This window comes from Gigantopelta aegis, chromosome 6 (assembly GCF_016097555.1).
Source record: "Gigantopelta aegis isolate Gae_Host chromosome 6, Gae_host_genome, whole genome shotgun sequence".
NCBI classification, from domain to species: domain Eukaryota; kingdom Metazoa; phylum Mollusca; class Gastropoda; order Neomphalida; family Peltospiridae; genus Gigantopelta; species Gigantopelta aegis.
In genome coordinates this window covers 92,670,940-92,690,145 of record NC_054704.1, presented here as the reverse complement: position 1 = coordinate 92,690,145, position 19,206 = coordinate 92,670,940, and the positions used below count along the sequence as shown (strand labels likewise).

The window sequence follows — 19,206 nt, the reverse complement described above, 5'->3', positions numbered from 1 at the left end:
AAGTGTTATAAAGTTTATGATGGGATTAATTTTGTTTTTAAGCTTAAGCCTACCTTCAACACTATCACTAGTATCAGTCAGTTCCATAATCTCCCTAAAGAAGCTGGTTTTGATGTTGGTATATATTATTATTTATATTTTCAGAAATGTAGATAAAAATTTAAATATTAAGTTTACATTTTCAAATAAAAAAAAGTTGTACCATTTGTAATTATTGCATGTTATATTTGTGTGCAAGCCAAACTGATAGTGCCAAAATCATCTGAGAATGCCCTGGCGTGGACCTTAGCTTGTAGACTTGAGGAACATGTTTCTTCCTCAAAACATTCTAGCTTATAACGATCCTTATAAAATACAAAGGTATGTATTTGCAATTCTTGCAGTACGAGTACACAAATTCCAATACTGGCAACAGGCAATGCGAAAAAATTCTAAAATAAAAAGTGATAACAACATCAAACACTTGCACCTGTTTGCTAAATTAACGTGCATGTTCTTAGTATTACCTCACTGACAGCAACACTTTTCAGTGACATGCTTTACATCGAAAGCTTTGTTTTCGTCACATTTCAAAATCATCTGCAGACCAGCAGACCATGTCCAATTGGTAATCCGTTTACATCTAACACTTTCCCTCAAAACCGGCAGATCAATCCATTTCACATGGGTTGATAAACATACTTCGCAAAGGATTATGGGTAGTAGGACGCAGGTACTATTAGCTATATCATTATTCGAAATAACAAAATACAGTCACTTCGCGATTGTATAAACTAATAATTATATTTGCTATCCACTGTATATTTATTCTGCTGATTAGCAATTAGCTTTAAGGATACAAAACACAATCTGATTACAATAATTGTTTTCAGTTAATTTTTATATAAACAAGTCAGACTTTTCTACCATCCAAAGAGATCTTACTGTCCTTGTGGTAGATGTCATCATCTGATATAGAACCATTTTGGGTCCTGATCACCTTGTCACATAACATACAGTAATTACTGTCACCATATCCCATGACACCAATTTTTACATTTTATACCTCAAAGTTAAAGTTAGTGTGAATTAATGATACCTCAGGAACACATTCATTGATTTTATTCATCATCGGCTATTAGTATTAGATATCAAATATTTGGTAATTCTGATACATTATATAGTCTCACCAGATGCATGCTACATTTGTTTCCATTAGCAGCTACGGATCTTATATATATATATATATATATATATATATATATATATATCACAGGACAGCACATATTATGGACTTTCATATATACCTGTCATGAAGAAATGGTTCAGGGTCCCGTTCGATGAAGCGATCTTAGCCCTAAGATCAACTTAAATGCATAGGGTAGCTCAGGCTAAAGTATTCATCAACAAACTATTAATATTAAATATTTTAATTACTAGTTCCGTCCAAACCTGTATACACAATTACATTTAAGTTGTATATGTGTGTGGTTGTTACTGTAAAATATAATAGCAAAAACGTACTGTTTTTATAATTCCAGATTTGCATACATGGTAGATTCCAAGGCTAGGTGATGTTACGTGACCTAATGTGGTGTCTTTTTTAATTAATATTATTTTTATGGGAGGTTGCATACACTCGATTAGTTCAATTGGCAGAAGATTTGTTTTTGTTGTTAATAAACTAGACAAGTGAAAAACATTTTGGTTTTTAGTATTGAGCCGGGATCCATTATGGCAACACTTGTGAAACAGAGGTTGTTCTTTAGATAACAACATTAATTTTTCAATGGCGTTGTAGTTCGTGTCGTGTTATTAGTGGTTTGATCAGAAAAAAGTAGAAAACAAGTACTCCTCAATACGAATTTAAAAAATAAGAACATAGTTAAGAACAAAAACTACGACATCAGTGGAATCGGGTTTATGTAACTCTCTTTGAAACCATTATAAATCATTTGTTCGACTCTATGAATTACTTCCGGTAATGCTGCTCTGTATTGTGGGATAGAAACCTGTTCAACATGGCCGCTTTAGAAGCGGTACCGACTTCAAATACAGAAAGTGAAAATGAATCCTCCGAACAGTGTGAGACAAAAAGTAGTAATAATGTAGATGATCATGATGAAGTACAGAAGACGACAAACGAAGAAAGCAATATATTGCAAAATAGACATGCATTGTCGGTACAATCTGAATCTGAATTCAACAAACACCAAAAATTACTGATCAGAAACCTGAAATCGCCAACAGAACAGGTGTGTTTAAACAGCAGGGTATTGTTTAAAGTCTCTTTATTTAATGTATCAGGCAGAAGAATAATGAGAACTACTAAAATTAAATATTGCAAACCCCCATTTTAACATCTGGTATATATAGAAGTCTCCCCCCCCCCCTCCCCCCCCCCCCTTAGTTATTGCTAACCCTAACCCAGAATTGTATTTGGTAGGGAAATGGTGGAACTCTTGCGTGAATAAAGTGCTCACCTGTTGCGCAGTCCGTTCATGTTCAATCACCGCAGTAGCTGAGTAGGTACATTGAATTATTTATAATTCAGCCCTTGTATAAGTTTTAACAGTCCGTGATATGTACTATCTTGACTGGGATGCTACTTATATATAAAAGATCCATTGCTGCTAATCAGAAAGAGTAGCCCATTGTGTAGGAATCTGTGTCGTTTCGCCCAAAACAACTGCAACCCTATGGTGTCGTATCCCTTTTCACCTTAAGTCATTTTGTCTCCCGGTAAGGTAATTTTGCCCTTTATCCGGGTCGTTTCGCCCCATGTGTATTTTTTTATCCAAGTCTTTGTGGCTTGTGTTCTCTCCCTCATGCTATTTTCTGTTGTGAAGAGATTTAAATGCATGATGTAGTCTAATATTGACATTCTTCAGCAACTCCCATAAACCAGGCTATAGTTTTTCAAGAGTCACGTGACATCACCAAAACTGTTATGAATCTGTGAAGCAGAAGAGATTTTGACAATGACAGCAGTATAAAACTGTTGGTTATTTAGGTTTGTTTAATTTTACACGCTGTTTAATATAGTGCTCACAGTGCAAATGGCGATCATATATAAAATTATTTTGAATGTTCGGGTTCAGTAGTATGCAGATTCCTTAAAAACAAGTCATATGCAAATAGACAGGTTTATTGGGTAGTCCAGTTCACGTTTTTTGACGATATTCAACCTCCCATCATCACCACCACCACCTCTCAAATATGGTTGCATTAAAAACAAGATTTTAAATAATACAAATAAAAAAACTTTATTACACATTATCATTCTGTTTTGTTAATACATTTGCTAACATACACTGTACATGTTTTATTTAACGACACACTCAACACATTTTATTTATGGTTATATGGTTAAAGACATATGGTTAAAGACCACACAGATATTTAGGGAGGAAACCTGCTGTCCCCACTTCATGGGATACTCTTTTCGATTAGCAGCAAGGGATCTTTTATATGCACCATCCCATAGACAGGATAGCACATACCACGGACTTTGATGTACCAGTCGTGGTGCACTGACTGGAGCGAGAAATAGCCCAATGGGCCCACTGATGGGGATCGATCCCAAACTGACCGCGCACCAAGTGAGCGCCTTATCACTGGGCTACGTTCCGCCCCTCGTACGCTTATGATGACACACGTCTATTTTTATTTTTAAAACATTTTGTTTCATCAGTGTCATTAAATTGCATCAGTATATAATATAATATTCTAAGAAACTACTCATAAAAGTTCTGTGACGTGCTTCAAACACCAAATATCCGTAAATTGTAAATATGTCTGTGGAATGCAAATTGCTACCCAAAATCAATAATTGCTAATACATTTTCCTATTGATTAGCGACTGATGCTAATCAGTATTTTGAAAACAAAATGTTCCCAGCGAAACTGGTTACAGAACTATGCTATATTGTACAGTTTGTATTATATTGTTAAAAAAATGCCTACAGACAGGTGTGAAAATTAAAAAGTGTACATTATTGCTATTATACTGTGTATTGAAAAAATAAAATGCTAGATTTGACCTTTACAAACGTTCTGATGTCATCACATCTTGATACTGCATATAAAAGATGCTGGTTTGTTGTTGTTTTACAGATTGTTAAAATTACAATAGGGACAGTAATATGCAGGTGGTTGAAGAATTCCTACATGGTTTTGACACCAAATACTATATATATTTTTTTTTTGTTGCAGAAAGTTGAAGAATTTCTGAAGGGTTATGAAATTAGCGGCATTGTCATATCTGATTTGACATTTGAGGGCAAGTATATTCGATATATTTGGTTATATTCTTTTTAAATCTTATTTTGTTAAATAAGATACATATATGTATAACCAACAGTCTTGTTGCAGTTATGTCTTGAATACATTGTAGTTATATCTTTAACGTCTAAATGAATAGATTGTCAGAGTAAAAATACAATTACAGAGTTAATTTGATTGAACAAAGCTATTAACTTATTAACTGATAATTTGTACATGTATATGTATCCATGTAGATTTATTGCATACTCTTAAGTCGGTTGAAATGTACTTTAAAGTATTTGATTTGAGAGAGAGAGAGATTCGTCACAAGTATTTTTTAATATGGAAAATATCAACCAAGTCTGTTAATGGGTATTTGTTGAGGCTCTGCCAAAACAAATACCGATTGACTAGACGAGGTTGAAATTTTGCAGATTAAAAAACATGAGTAGCGAATTCTATTTATCCGATAACACTTCTAAAGTAACATTTTAATTCAGTTTTTAGTAAATCACAGTACTAAAGTCACCACTATATATGACGATTAGCACAAAGTAGTTTGACATCACGCATTTAACAAAATCTTTGAAAATGTTACATTCAGGTATACATGTCTTGTTGGTTTGTAAGCAAATGACCCATCCACAGCAACACATTACCTAGAGACCTTGCAAATTTGCATACCATTAACCGGGTTAATACACTAAATTATCACATGGGTTTATGACATGGATATCATGGGTAAGTTATAGGATAGCATCGACAAATACCAATTAACATAAGACTCGATTGATATTTTCCCTATTAAAAATACTTGTGATGAATCCTCTATATATATATCTGTATGTTATATTATGTATATTTCAGTGGTCTCGCTTTTCCATTTAAGCGGGGCGGCCCACCCCACTATTGCCGCCCTCCTTTCACGTTCTCCACCCCTCCGTTATATTTTTTGTGCCCCTCTTTATTTTCTAGCACCATACTATATTTTACAGCACCTATATCAGCTATTTACAAATGCACACTTTTTCCACACATAAAAAAAACAAAACACAACGATCAGTCTGCACACTGAACATAAAAGGAAACATGCCGTATTGTGTACGAAAAAACAACAGTTACCATAACCTAATTTAACAGTATTTTTAACAGCCTCTATTTTGTCCCATACCTGTATCCATTTGTATGTTTAATACATACAATAAAAGTTATATTTTATTTGAGCAATGAAAACATTTTTATTTTTTACGGATTCAGCAATCTCCGATTGAAAACCCCCACTCATTTGGCGCCAAATTTGTCATGCGATCAGAACGGTCATTCTGTCTTTTGTTTCCACTTATAATCGTCTGATATTTTTTTCACAATTGTAGATATAATTGGTTGTAATGGATGATTTGTACTATCTGTTATTTCTGTCATTCTGTTTATTCAGCAGTTCTTTATAAAATATTGTAAACAATTTATTATTGGGGATATCACAGGTTATAAATACAATGGAAGTGTTTATCATTAAAATCATTTATCTTGGGTGCCAAATAATATATACACTGCCTTTACAAAACAAAACTACTTTTTATCAGCTGGCGATAATATTTTATCACATCGATTCATTCGATGAAGATGGCAATAACAAAAAATGTATCCGACATTAGGGGATCACTTTACAAACATCTTTATTGTTTTTCATATATCTTGAAATCTTGATTAAAATAATAGTATTAAAACTTTGATCGATTCAGCAAAACCGGAACTACCCATGAATGTCAGACCAATAACATCTTCGGTTCAATTAAAATACTGACTGCTTGTATTTCGTATAAACGTGTTATTTTCACGCTTTTGTAGGCAAAATAAGGAGTATGTCTTTCCACAAAGTCTACCAACACACAACAATATGGTAAACAAGCTCTGCGCCCCCCCCCCCCCCCTTTTTTTTTTTTGAAGGGTGTGGTGCCGCGCGGCCACCCTCCTTTAATTTTCACCCAGCGAGAACACTATTTATTATTAATTTTGTATCATTTTTTTTTTTTTTCAGTAATGGTATCCTTAAAGAATGGTGATCAGGCAGATGAAGTTATAAGCAAACTGAACATGACGGAATTTGAGGAACAGGAAGTATCAGTTGCAAGATGTTTGAGTAACAAATTAGTTTGTGTGGCACATTTACCTTCCGATTATGGAGAAGATGATTTCAGACAGCTCGTCTCCAAATATGGATCTCCTGAGAGGTGCTTTCTGATGAGGACCGACTATACTGGTGTGTTATTTTATTGTTTCTTGACATTTCAGTCATTTAATTTAAAGTCAATTTTGTTGCCACCATTATAAAAACTGATCTTTTATACTATCCAAGAACGTTTAAATATAATCTCTGTTTTATGCATGTGTGTTTTGGATAATTTGGAAATAGATGCCAACATTGAAAAATCTGTTGAATGTTTATTTAATTTGTAAATGTTTTTAGTTTAGAAATTGTGTGTTTTGGGGGGCAGGATTTACCTCAGTCGTTTGAGTGCTTGCTTGAGGTGTTTGTGTCACAGGATCGAACCACCTTGGTGGATCCATTCAGCTGATTGGATTTTTTTCTTGTTCCAACCAGTGTACCACAACTGGACAAAGGCCGTGGTATGTGTTTTCCTGTCTGTAGGAAAGTACATATAAAAGATCCCTTGCTGCATTAGAAAAAATGTCGCGGGTTTCCGCTGACTACGAGTCACAATTACCAAATGTTTGACATCCAATAGCCGATGATTAATTAATCAATGTGCTCCAGTGGTGTCTTTAAACAAAACAAACTTTTTTGTGTATGTTTTTGTAGCAGTCTATGTCTCCATTGTTTTGAAACACTTAACGTCTTCACTGACTGTCAAAATTTAGAAAAGATCTCAGTGTTCTCACTGGGTGAAAATTAAAGGAGGGCGGCCGCTCGGCACCACACCCTTAAAAAAAACCCCCACACCAATAAATGAAAAGCCAAAAAAAAAAAAGGGGGGGGTGGGGGGAGTAGTTTGGTTACCATATTGTTTTGTGTTGGTAAACTTTGAGAAAAGACATACTCCTTATTTTGCCTACAAAAAAGTGCAATGGGGTTTATAAAAAGACTCGTCTTTTAATTGAACCGAAGATGATATCAGTCTGACATTCACGGGCAGTTCCGGTTTTGCTGGACCGATCACAGTTTTAATATTATTATTTTTAATAAAGATTTCAAGATGTACGAAAAACAATAAAGATGTTTGTAAAGTGATCTAATGTCAGATACATTTTTGTTATTTCCATCTTCATCGAATGAATCAATCGCTGTGATAAAATATCGCCAGCTGATAAAAAGTAGTTTCGTTTTTGTAAAGACGGTGTATATATTATTTGGCACTCAAGATAAATGACTTTAATGATAAACACTACCACTTCCGTTGTTTTTATAAGCGTTAATATCCCCTCAAAATTTAAAGTTTACAATATTTTATAAAGAACTACTGAATAAACAGAATAACAGAAAGTAAAAATCATCAGTTTCAAGCAATTATATCTGCAACTGAGGACAAAATATCAAACGATAGTTAGTGGAAACAAAAGACAGAATGACCGTTCTGATCACGTGACAAATTTGGCGCCAAATAAGCGGGGTTTTTTTCAATCAGAGATTGCCGAATCCGTAAAAAATAAAATGTTTTCATTGCTTGTAACATAAAATATAACTTTTATTGTGTCTGTCAAACATACAAATGGATACAGATATTAGACAAAATAGAGGCTGTTAAAAATACTGTTAAATTACGTTACGGTAACTGTCGTAAATGTTTTGTCAATTGCTTTTTCGTACACAACGCGGCTTGTTTCCTTTGATGTCCAGTGTCACAGACTGATCGTTGTTTTTTATGTGAAAAAAAAAGTGCATTTGGAAATAGCAGAGATAGGTGCTGGAAAATAAAGAGGGGCGCTCAAAAATAAAGGAGGGCGCTCAAAAATAAAGGAGGGCGGGGAACGTGAAAGGAGGGCGGCAAAATGGAATAGCGGGGCGGGGCGCCCCGCTTAAATGGAGCAGCGAGAACACTGGGTCTCTTCTGAAAATACTCAGTGTATTTACTACAGGTTCCATTATCAAAACTTCTATACAGGATACTTGTATCAAAGTTACACATCTGTAATAGTAGCAATTACACGGTTACCCGCGTTACATTTTTACCATACAAATTCTCTTGATTTGCTCAGGATTAATAATTATACATTCAACACTTATTTTCTTTAATACATTTTATTAGTTAACCTTCTGAGTACTGCGGGCGAGATATCTCGCCCGACGTCACATCAGTCGATATACTGTACACTATATACAGTGCATTCCCCAATTCATATTTCCCGCCGTTTTGCACACGAAACTCACCGGAAACAGAAATATAATAAAAGAAAAAAGATTTTTTTTCAAAATGGTGGCTCTTGTTTTGATTTTTTCAATTGAAAATGCCTTGAAATTTTGAGTTCAAAACAGTGGTTTTCGGCAAGTATTTTCGCTTGACAACAATGGCGTCACGTCGTGGTCATTTTCAGGGATCGATAGCTGATTGTGACAGCTAATTTGATAATAAATTTGATCGTTTTACCAACAACGAAAATTCCAAATATTGCAATAAGAATTGTAGTTCGGGTTTAAAAAAAAAATCTGTTCAGAAAACCACTGTTATCGGGAATAATGGACATAAATACTGGATAGCTGGCCACAAATGCCCGTAAGTAAACGCAACTTTTTAGATTTTTTGCCGATCTAAAAATAATAAAAATTACAAAAAAGACACAAAAATAATACTTACCGATTCATATAGGAACTTTATTTCATGTATTTATAAAACATTTAAGTGAATATATGTGAGTAAAAATTATAAACTTGTACCCAATCAGCATGGTTTTGTTATCCAGTAGTCTAAAGGTTAAATAATCAATGTGTATTATGGAAAAAAGAAAAAGGAAATATCATGATTAGTTTTCATACTGTGAATGTGTAAACATCGGTTACTCCCGTTACAAAAAAAGGACATGACAAAAAATTAACACACTTAAAATCCAGTCTCCTCATACTGTAACAGTTATGATAAAAGTGGATATATTGGTGTATAGCTATAGTGTTTAGGTATCTTTATATGATAAGAGTTTGAAATTGTACAATTAATACATTTTTGGTTATCAAAATAGTCAGTTACTCGCGTTACGGTTACTTGCGTTACACGTTGTCCGTTATTTGGTAACGGCTAAAAAAATATAGATTTTAAAGAAAAATAACTGTTTTTAATTGTCAAACTTTTACTGAAAGAAACATCAGAAAGCCACACAAATCAACTGGGTAAATATTACCAACAAATTAAACTTACAACAAGTTAAACAATGAATAAATTATACACAATTTAGACACGACTGTTGGCAATATCAGGTTTGTCTAGAGCCTTAATCATTTTATTTCTCATGTAGTAAATGCTGTCTCTCTTGTTTGGCTATTTCCAATAACATCCTGCTGGTTCCGTCACTGATACCAGATAGTCATTCTCCTGCAAGCCGATGTCAATCACTTCTCCCGGGAACAATGTCCTGTTGTATTCAACAACATACCAGTCGCCATCCATGATTTCAGAATCTTGCAAATTTGGTACTGCATTGGGACTATTCCACTCTGTACTGTCCTTCCAAATGGTGAATTGCATACTCATTCAAAAGTGTTACTACAGTCCCTGAAATTCGACGTGTGCACTAAATGAAAACAACCAATTCCAAATCAGTGCCATTCTCTCTTTCAAAGGACAGTACAGAGTGGAATGATATTGCTAACAGTCAGGACATTTCAAATTTTCTACTTCTTTTTAGAGTTTTGTTTTAATTCAAATTTCAATTTTCAAAAAATTGACGTTAATTCCCGAAATGGTTAATTTATTCATTGTTTAACTTGTAAGTTTAATCTGTTGGTAATATTTACCCAATTGATTTGTGTGGCTTTTTGATGTTTCTTTCAATAAAAGTTTGACATTTAAAAACTGTTATTTTTCTTTAAAATCTTTTTTTTAAAAGCCATTACCAAATAGTGGAAAAGTTGTAACGCGAGAAACCGACTATTTTGACAACCAAAAATATTTTAGTTGTACAGTTTCAAAAGTCTTATCACATAAAGATACCTAAACCATAGCTATACACCAATATATCCACTTTTATCATAACTGTTACATTATGACGAGACTGGAGTTTAAGTGTGTTCATTTTTTGTCATGTCCTTTTTTTGTAGCGCGAATAACCGATGTTTACACATTCACAGTATGAAAACTAATCATCATATTTCCTTTTTTTCTAATATACATTGATTATTTAACTAATAAAATGTAAGAAAGAAAATAAGTGTTAACATAATTATTAATCCTGAGCAAATCAAAATAATTAATTAGTGTGGTAAAAATGCAACGCGAGTAACCCTGAAATTGTACATATATATTTAGGCTTATTAGCCAGTAAGTGGCAGCAAAAACTAACTTGGTATTAGGGAGAAGTATATTGGTATAATTATTCACACATTGGTATTGTTCTATTAAAATAAATTGTTGGTAACTTGCGTTATATATTTTTCGGTTAGTTGTGTTACAATTTTTGATGTATCCGTGTCATGTTTCATGTCACTATTGTGAAAAATTTGTGGTTTCACTACCTGTAGTATGTATTAGTGTAGGAAAATATCAAGTGTTGTTTGTTAGAAACAAGAAATAAATGATAGAGAGAAAAAAATAGCTATTTCGGTTACTCGCATTACATTGTGCTAGGTGGTCTATTTGACTAAGAATTACTAACATAGCATATCATATTATGTAACTGCAGTGGGTGTAACATGTAGGTATTAGATATGCTATTACATATATGCAATCTGTATTTGACTGTATTAAGCATAATTTATGTATTATGGCCTTAAAAATCTGCTTTTATTGTATTTATTTGTCAAAATAATAGGTGCCTATTCAGCACGCGATATCTTTTTGGCAACAACCTCAATGACAATTTTTTTTTTTTATCCATGAACTTCAGCATATTGTTGATCATAAAACACATCCATTCATTAAAATAATTGATATTTAAATTTTGAGTCTTTGTCCGCTTCGCCATGGCATTGCCCATAGGCTACTTCGATCAAAAGCTTTTTTGTATATAAATTTATGTACAGATCTATATAACATCTTTCATTACAAGAAATAAAACAAGAAGTGCTCAAAAAGGATATTATATGCTAGTTTTACAAACAGATGATCGCCATGGCCCATGCATTTGTTTTAGATGTATAAACGCAGAGAAAATATGGTATGTGTGCAGGTGGCTAAATCTCTACATTTTTTATGATACATTATTAGATATACAACTGTTTAGAAAAGTTACATGTAACCAAGTGATAAATATCTTGTATAATTTTGGCACGTTGTAATTTTTTGCACACTAGGTGAAAGCAAGTGCTATGGATTTGTTGAGTTTTCCGACGAGGACAGTAAAACTACGAACATCTGTGATGAGCTTGACTGGCAGAAACTGCAGGACCATCGACTGAACGTTGACTTTGTCGAAGATCACATTCAAGTGTTCAACAAACTCCATTCACGATGTCTGCTCATTGACAACCTTCCCAAAGACTTCAACGATGTGTCGAAACTTCGCGAGATTTTCAGCTCCATTATTAGTCCTGTTTATTGTCAGGTATTTTTGGGAGTGTTGGTGTGCAAACATTCGTGTCTGTATTCATTGAAAGTAGTTATGTAACCTTCGCAAACATTGAATTTGTGGGGTGGAAGGTAGGATTCCACCGGAAGCTTAAACAATATGTAATATAGATATTTTGGGCTTCCATTTCATAATCTTTCAACCCATAACATTGGATTCACATATGGACTGAATCGTGCTAAATTCATTTTCTGTTTTGTATATTTTAGTCAATCCTTAACCCAATGGATTGATAAAAATGAAAAACTTTTGATATATTTTCTGCAATTTCAGATTTTAGTGCTATCCGAAAACAGTTTCTATCCTTTTTTTCAGTAATGTCCGACTTGCTGGCACCTGACTGCAATTCGTTACCAGCCATAATTTCTTCCATTTCAACAAAAATAATACAGGAACACATTTGAGACCAAATTTCATTTACTGCTCGTTCAGCTATGTCTGTATAAAATAAAGAGATGTTAGGTGGGATTGAATGTCAATACTGTAGTAAAACAGTTGAATTCATTATAGCTCTAGTGGTGTCATTTGATACTAGTTCTTAAATTAACGGAATATCATTTTACTTTTTTTTTAAATATGATTACCATATGTATATTTTGCTCACAATATAATTTAATATTACAGTTTAGATTAATTTATATGTCGACTACGTTTCTTTGTTGTAGATTTTGATGCAAGACGCAGAATCACTTGGCTATGGAATTGTAGAGTTCCGTGAACCAAAAGATGCTGAAGAAATGTGGCGACAATTTCAGAAGCACAAAATAAACGACACCGAGATTTCTTTGACCTTCTGCATTCCTGGCAGACCTGCAGTGGCAATCTACAACAGGATCATGTGGAAAATTGTACGCCATTTTTGGGAGGATGTTTTTTCACACCAAGAGTTAATTTTATTAAAATATCAACAGTATTGACCAGACATATTGAATATTGATATATTCTTACATATATATTGAATATTGATATATTCTTGACACGTTAACAGACTTTCATTTTTTTTAAATCATAAATGTTGAATGGGGGAGGGCGTGGAATGACACTTTAAAATAATCGGAAAAATCAATCACCAAAACATGAATACGTTTATCAAGTGATTTATGACTACATAATATGTAAGGCAGTTGTTTTTAATCATTGCAAATTGGATGTGGTAAATTAAAAGGGCAGAGTTGAAAAAAAAAAAAAGATTTAAAAAGTAAAAGTAGGAATGCTGTTTTGCATTTAACTAATTAAATCAGAAGAATTAGTCACACTCCTGCCTCTCAAAAACTGAAGTCTGCTTTTATGGCAGTCGGTAAAACAGCATGATACGGTATGGAACAAACATTTCTTGTTTGTAATCTCGATCTGATTTAGTTTTTCCAATGTTACAAGCTCAATGCGACGGACAGGATAAGATATCATTGAACAAACATTCCTTTCCTTTTTTGTATGCCCATCTATGATGGGTCGTATTATGGTATGGCATTTGTCCGTACATCCGTCTGTTAACGTTTTCTTGTCCAGACCATATCTTGCATACAGGACCATCAAACCTCACATGTTGGAACAACTTGGGATGGTGGTGTGTCGCATACTAGGTCACAGTGACCTACTTTTCACAGTATTGCACATAACAGTAAATCCTTGTCCAGACCATATCTTGCATATAGATGCATCAGGGGTGGGAATTCTCAGATCAGCTATTTTCCTCTCATGGAACATTGCGTTTCCTCGCATTTTAATTGTCCTTTCCTCCAAAATGTGTCAGATAGCACATATTTTAACCTACAGGGGTCGAATTTTATGCTATTCCGCAAATAGTAAATTTTGAAACTGAATAGTAAAACGATTCTTCCAATATTCTGTCATGAAAGTGAAAATAAAACACAGAATACCGAAAATCGCCTGCGACTATTCCGCTTATGCTTTTTCTTCAGCTACATTTTTCTGCAGAGCAAATCCTTGCACTAATAAGACCATTCTCATGCACTTAACGGTATAAAATAAACATCTTTTTGATGGAGACTAATGTTTGGAGTGAGTTCGTTTGTAATTCCAGCTAGTATGCATTAATGCATAGACTGGTATATAAACAATTGTTCGTTACACAATGTTGTACAGGGCAACATAGCACAGTCAGGAAAACTAGTGGTACATTAATAATTGAAGGGATAGTACATTTTTAGACGGAATAGTGTTTTTTGGAATTCACTATTCCTTTGGAATAGTGGTAAAAAAAAATTAAATTTCAACCCCTGGCCTAGGATTTCAAGAATTTCTGGGACCCCTCTAGATTTCCTATTTTTTACAGTTCACCAATTCCCACCATCACATGTAGAAACAACTTGGGATGGCGGTGTGTCGCGTACTATTACTAGGTCATTGTGACCTACTTTTCATGGTCTATTGCACATAGCAGTAAATCCTTGTTCAGATCACATCTTGCATACTGATGCATACAGGACCATCAAATCTCACATGGAACAACTTGGGATGGTGGTGTGTCGCATACAATTAATAGGTCACTGATACAAATAACGGGCGTATCATGTACCTCACTGGTACTCTTGTTAATTTTTGTTTGTCAAGAACCTGTATATACTAAACAGCAAAAGAAATGATTTTGTTTTCCTATGTTGCAGAATGACAAGCTCAATGCGACAGACAAGAGTAGTCTGTTGCCAGATCCTGTGTTTGTGAGTCCACTGGTGACGAACTCCCCTCTTGTAAAAAGTCTCAAAGAACAGTATCCACAGTGTATGTATAAAGACATTTGTATTGCTTTTAATAAGTTTGATTTCAATTCTGTAGTGTGTATGTAGGAATAGATTTGTAATGTTCTAAAGAATTAAAATCCTAGTCTATTATGAATGTGGGAATACATTTGTGCTACCATCTTCAAATTTTAGAGTATATTCAATTATTTTAATATTTAACAGGGCTTCTAGAATACGGTGGCCCGATGCCAGAGGCCAGTGGTTTTTGGATTCGGGCCAGTAAAAGTTACTTTGTGAGATCCCGATGGCAAGTGATCCCCCCAAAAAAAAATCTACAAGTACAACGCTTGGAGTTAGATCGTACGAAAACAAAAGAAACATCTACAAGTCATTTCTTTCGATTTGCTATCACATGCGATATTTTACTAACAAATAGTTGGCAACCAGTAATCTTCGACCCATTGATGATATCAGTATACCTACCGATGTAACTTTATTCAAGTTATAAACTGTAAACACTGGGGGGAAAAAAAACCTTTATTGCTTGCCGCCATGTGCTTATTTGCACTGGTACCCAAAGATTTGGGGGGTGGGTGTGGGGAGGTTTTCCCATTCATAAGTACATAAATATATACTCATTCATAAGTGATAGAATATTTATTTGTTTTTAATACTGTTAATTGTTGTAATATGTAACATGGATTATATATGTATGTATGTATGTATATATATATGTGTATATATATATATATATATATATATATATATATCTATCAGAGTTCGACAAATCCGCTAGCCCGACGCCCATGGCTAGTGGTTTTTAAGTTCGGGCTAGTGAGAAACGCAAAACCACTAGCCCCTGCGGGCTAGTGGTTTCCCCCCTCCTCTCATCATCGCTCAATCGTGGGGTTTTTTTCTTTCTTTCTTTCTTTCATTTTTCTCTCGGCTGAAATTTCGTTTAATAAATTTGATTGTGACGTTTGTCATCGAATAATATCAACAACGCAATCAGTATATAATAATAATCCACTTGAGCTAGGTCTGCAAACTGCAGTAACATGCTATCTCTACATCGTCACAATTACAGCATGCATTGTTTACCTTTCCCTTTCAAGTTTCTGGCACAGGAAATAAAGTCTAATGACATGCGTGTTTTGATTGGTTAGACACGTCATGTGGTAGTTAATCTCTCACATATGTTTTAGGCTAAGAACTTGGAAATCACCAATCGCGACGACAGGTTAATCTCAATCAAGTAAACCCCAGCCATGCTTTGAATTTCAGTGTTTGTTTTATTTACCTATGTTTTCTAATTTTTCGCTAATTTCAGGAAAACAATTTACTGCAATGACTCGCTATTACGTGTAGCGGTGTGGATAATACGTCACAGCTGCCGCAAGAGAAATCATCATTAAAACAATTTACTATTCTCTTTTGAATGGTGACCGCATATGCCCTGTAATGACTCGCGCATAAATGTAGGCCCTAAATATATAACCAACCTGAACCATCTATTACATGTGTAGCGTACCCTCATTTAAATTTAATTATTTTGATAGTGTGTTTGGAGTTTGCTCAATTATACGTCACAGCTTGACAAAAGACAAAGCGTACGACACGACAAAAAACTGAAAGCCGATACTGTTATACTCGAGAAGTTACAAAAATTTTACTCTAAATCTTGGTGATCACAAAACTAGCCCTGTGGCTAGTGTTTCACTCTGTTTTTCTAAACAAACATAAAGTGTGCCTAATGAGCCTATGTGTTGTGCAAATTGTCAAATTGATTACATATGATCTCAGTATGCAAAATGTACCCGGTACATTAAAAAGTTAATTATTTTAATTTACTGTGGGTTTTTTTTTTTTTTATCAACAGTTAAAATTGGGCAAGTGAATTTTTCACCATGGCCAGTGAATTTTCAAATCCACTGGCCCAATGGCAAGTGAATTTAAAAAAAATTCTAGAACCCCTGTATTTAATTAAGGTCTGTTTTTTTAATATTGTGTATTTAATTATCTGATTCATTAATAATGTGTCATATCTCATTAATTGATATAGAATATGGGTATGCATATTATTATTTTTATATTCTGAATGTATAACACATGGTGGCAAATGACCCGTTTTATTAAAGTGATATTTGTGTGGTCTTTTTGCAGTGAATGATAACTTCACAAAGGTATTACAACATCTGCACCAGTCGTACATGAAACAATTGATGTCTCGGAACTGCAAGCCAGGTTTGTCAGGCTCTTTCTTATATTTCACAGTAGGTGGCTGCTTCTTCAAAGTAGGCAAATGTTTCCTGAACAGTCTGTGAACAGCAAAAAGCAGTGTATTTTTTAGACCCAGCAGAAAAATTGAAATTCACCTGCTAAAACCACCAAAAAGTCACAGGTAATTTTTCATGAGACAGACATATGTACAGTTATCTCATCTGCTATTTAACTCAATGGGCGGGACATAGCCCAGTGGTACAGCGCTCACGCAATGCGCGGTCGGTGTAGGATCGATCCCCATCGGTAATCCTAATGGGCTATTTCTCGTTCCAACCAGTGCACCATGACTGGTATATTAAAGGCTGTGGTATGTACTACCATGTCTGTGGGATGGTGCATATAAAAGATCCCTTGCTGCTAATCGACAAGAGTAGTCCATGAAGTTGCGACAGCGGATTTCCTCTCAATATCTGTGTGGTCCTAAACCATATGTCTGACACCATATGTTTGACACCATATAACTAAATAAAATGTGTTGAGTGCATTGTTAAATAAAACATTTCTTTCTTTCTTTCTGCTATTTAGCTCGTAATTCTGTTATATTTTAATTCCATAATGCTGTAAAATCAGAGGTTCTAATTTCCCACCTACTATCCCAAACCCTTCCCTTTTTTCTTTTCAAGACATTTTTTTTTTGGCCTGCTATTTAAAAAAAATAACACCATGCCTATTTCGAGCATCAGCACGAGCTAATTAACAATTATTGTTAAATAGTTTCACTAATGATGCTACAGCAATGTTTTGGTCGTTAGCGAGTCAACAGTTCTTGTTGACTGGTTTTTCACTTTAACAACATTATTTCTGTTTACAACTGACTGCCTTGGCTGGTACCTCATTAGAGTTTCTTTTTCACTGCCATTAGCACTGAGACAGTCTTATGTATTTGCATATTTTCTGACAATGTGTTTATGAAAGTTAAAGTTTGTTTTGTTTAACGACACGTTGAGCAAATTGATTTATTAATCATCTGTCATTTGGTCATTCAGACATTTAGTCTTCAGAGTAAACCTGCAGCAATGGATTTTTTATATGCACTTTCCAACAGACAGGGCAGCACATACCAGTCTTTGATATAGCAGTCATGGGGCATTGATTGGGACAGATCACAATCCATGTGTTTATGAAAACTGAGAGTCGGAACAAGAGTGGAAATCAGTGCATCAGATTATATTGTATGGAATCTAGATTCAAGTTTTAGCCATATTTCAGACTAATAATTTCACAAACAGTGGGTTGGGACTGAGAGGACAATTGTTTGAGGCTGGGAGTAGAGTTGGGGGTCGCAAGCTGTCTTCATTTAAAAGTAACAAATGTAGCAAGCGGTTTCTTGCTCTGCACGTACTGGAGTATGTCAGCAGTGCACAATATCATACATTTTGATTTATTTGTTATTCTTGAACTTTGTCTAGTGTGGAATTGTGGAAATAACAACTTTGTCTTTCATATTTATCAAGCCGTATTTGGGAGTGGGAGACGAAGCAAAAAAGATGTCTCATTGTGCTGGAGAGTGGTTTTTTCTATAGATTAAACACCTGGAGATTATTCATGTGTTGTACATACCATCATAATATTCTCAAAACTTCCTTTGGACTTTTTAGGTTGTTTTGTACTGATCATAATATTCTCAAAACTTCTTTTGGACTGTTGTATTGAAATACCACTTTCAAATTATGGGATGTGATATAAAAAGCTAGATTATAATTGGTAAGATCCTCATCTGACTCCATAGGCTTTTTGATCAAATACCAGGATGGGTGGACTAGTTGGTAAATCCACTCGATAAATACTACTCTGTGCTCGTGCTTATAAAACAGTTTAGACTCAAATCTTTAATGATGTTACATGCATGAAATTTGTATGGCATTGTCATGACGTTGAAGTCTACACTAAACGTTTTGTACAAATATGGTGAAATGTTTCAGTGGTTAAGTCTGCCATATAGCCAAGTATGGATGTGAATTTAAAATTCCTTTAGATTGTTTATTAATGTACAATATTTTTAGCATCAGCACGAGCTCACTATCACATATTGATGGTTTGTTTCACTAATGATGTGAGATCAATGTTTGGGTCGTTAGCGAGTTAACATTTCTTGTTGACTTGTTTTTCACCTTAACAACATTTACATATTACTTTGCACCATATTAGCATATTAACAGGGCTTGAACTTAACGACAGCACCTATGGCAGTTGCTGTTATTGAGATATAAATTGCCATAGGTCAGGTAATAATTTAAAATGCTGC

General features: G+C 34.4%; 2 protein-coding genes across 2 annotated transcripts in view; one reads left to right on the top strand and one right to left on the bottom strand.

Moving 5' to 3' along the window:
- Positions 1-661, bottom strand: part of LOC121375848 (dual specificity testis-specific protein kinase 2-like) — a 65,489-nt gene extending 64,828 nt beyond the window's left edge. Inside the window, exon 1 of the mRNA XM_041503517.1 lies at positions 507-661. The gene's annotated coding sequence lies outside the window, so the exon portion shown is untranslated. The remainder of the gene's footprint in view (positions 1-506) is intronic.
- Positions 662-1,784: 1,123 nt separating this feature from the next.
- The window catches only part of LOC121375846 (ribonucleoprotein PTB-binding 1-like), a 41,763-nt gene continuing 24,341 nt past the window's right edge, over positions 1,785-19,206 (top strand). Inside the window, exons 1-7 of the mRNA XM_041503514.1 lie at positions 1,785-2,234; positions 4,195-4,261; positions 6,284-6,505; positions 11,702-11,952; positions 12,642-12,824; positions 14,604-14,718; positions 16,842-16,922. Of these exons, the coding sequence (XP_041359448.1) occupies positions 2,001-2,234; positions 4,195-4,261; positions 6,284-6,505; positions 11,702-11,952; positions 12,642-12,824; positions 14,604-14,718; positions 16,842-16,922 (1,153 nt within the window). The 5' untranslated portion in view covers positions 1,785-2,000. The remainder of the gene's footprint in view (positions 2,235-4,194; positions 4,262-6,283; positions 6,506-11,701; positions 11,953-12,641; positions 12,825-14,603; positions 14,719-16,841; positions 16,923-19,206) is intronic.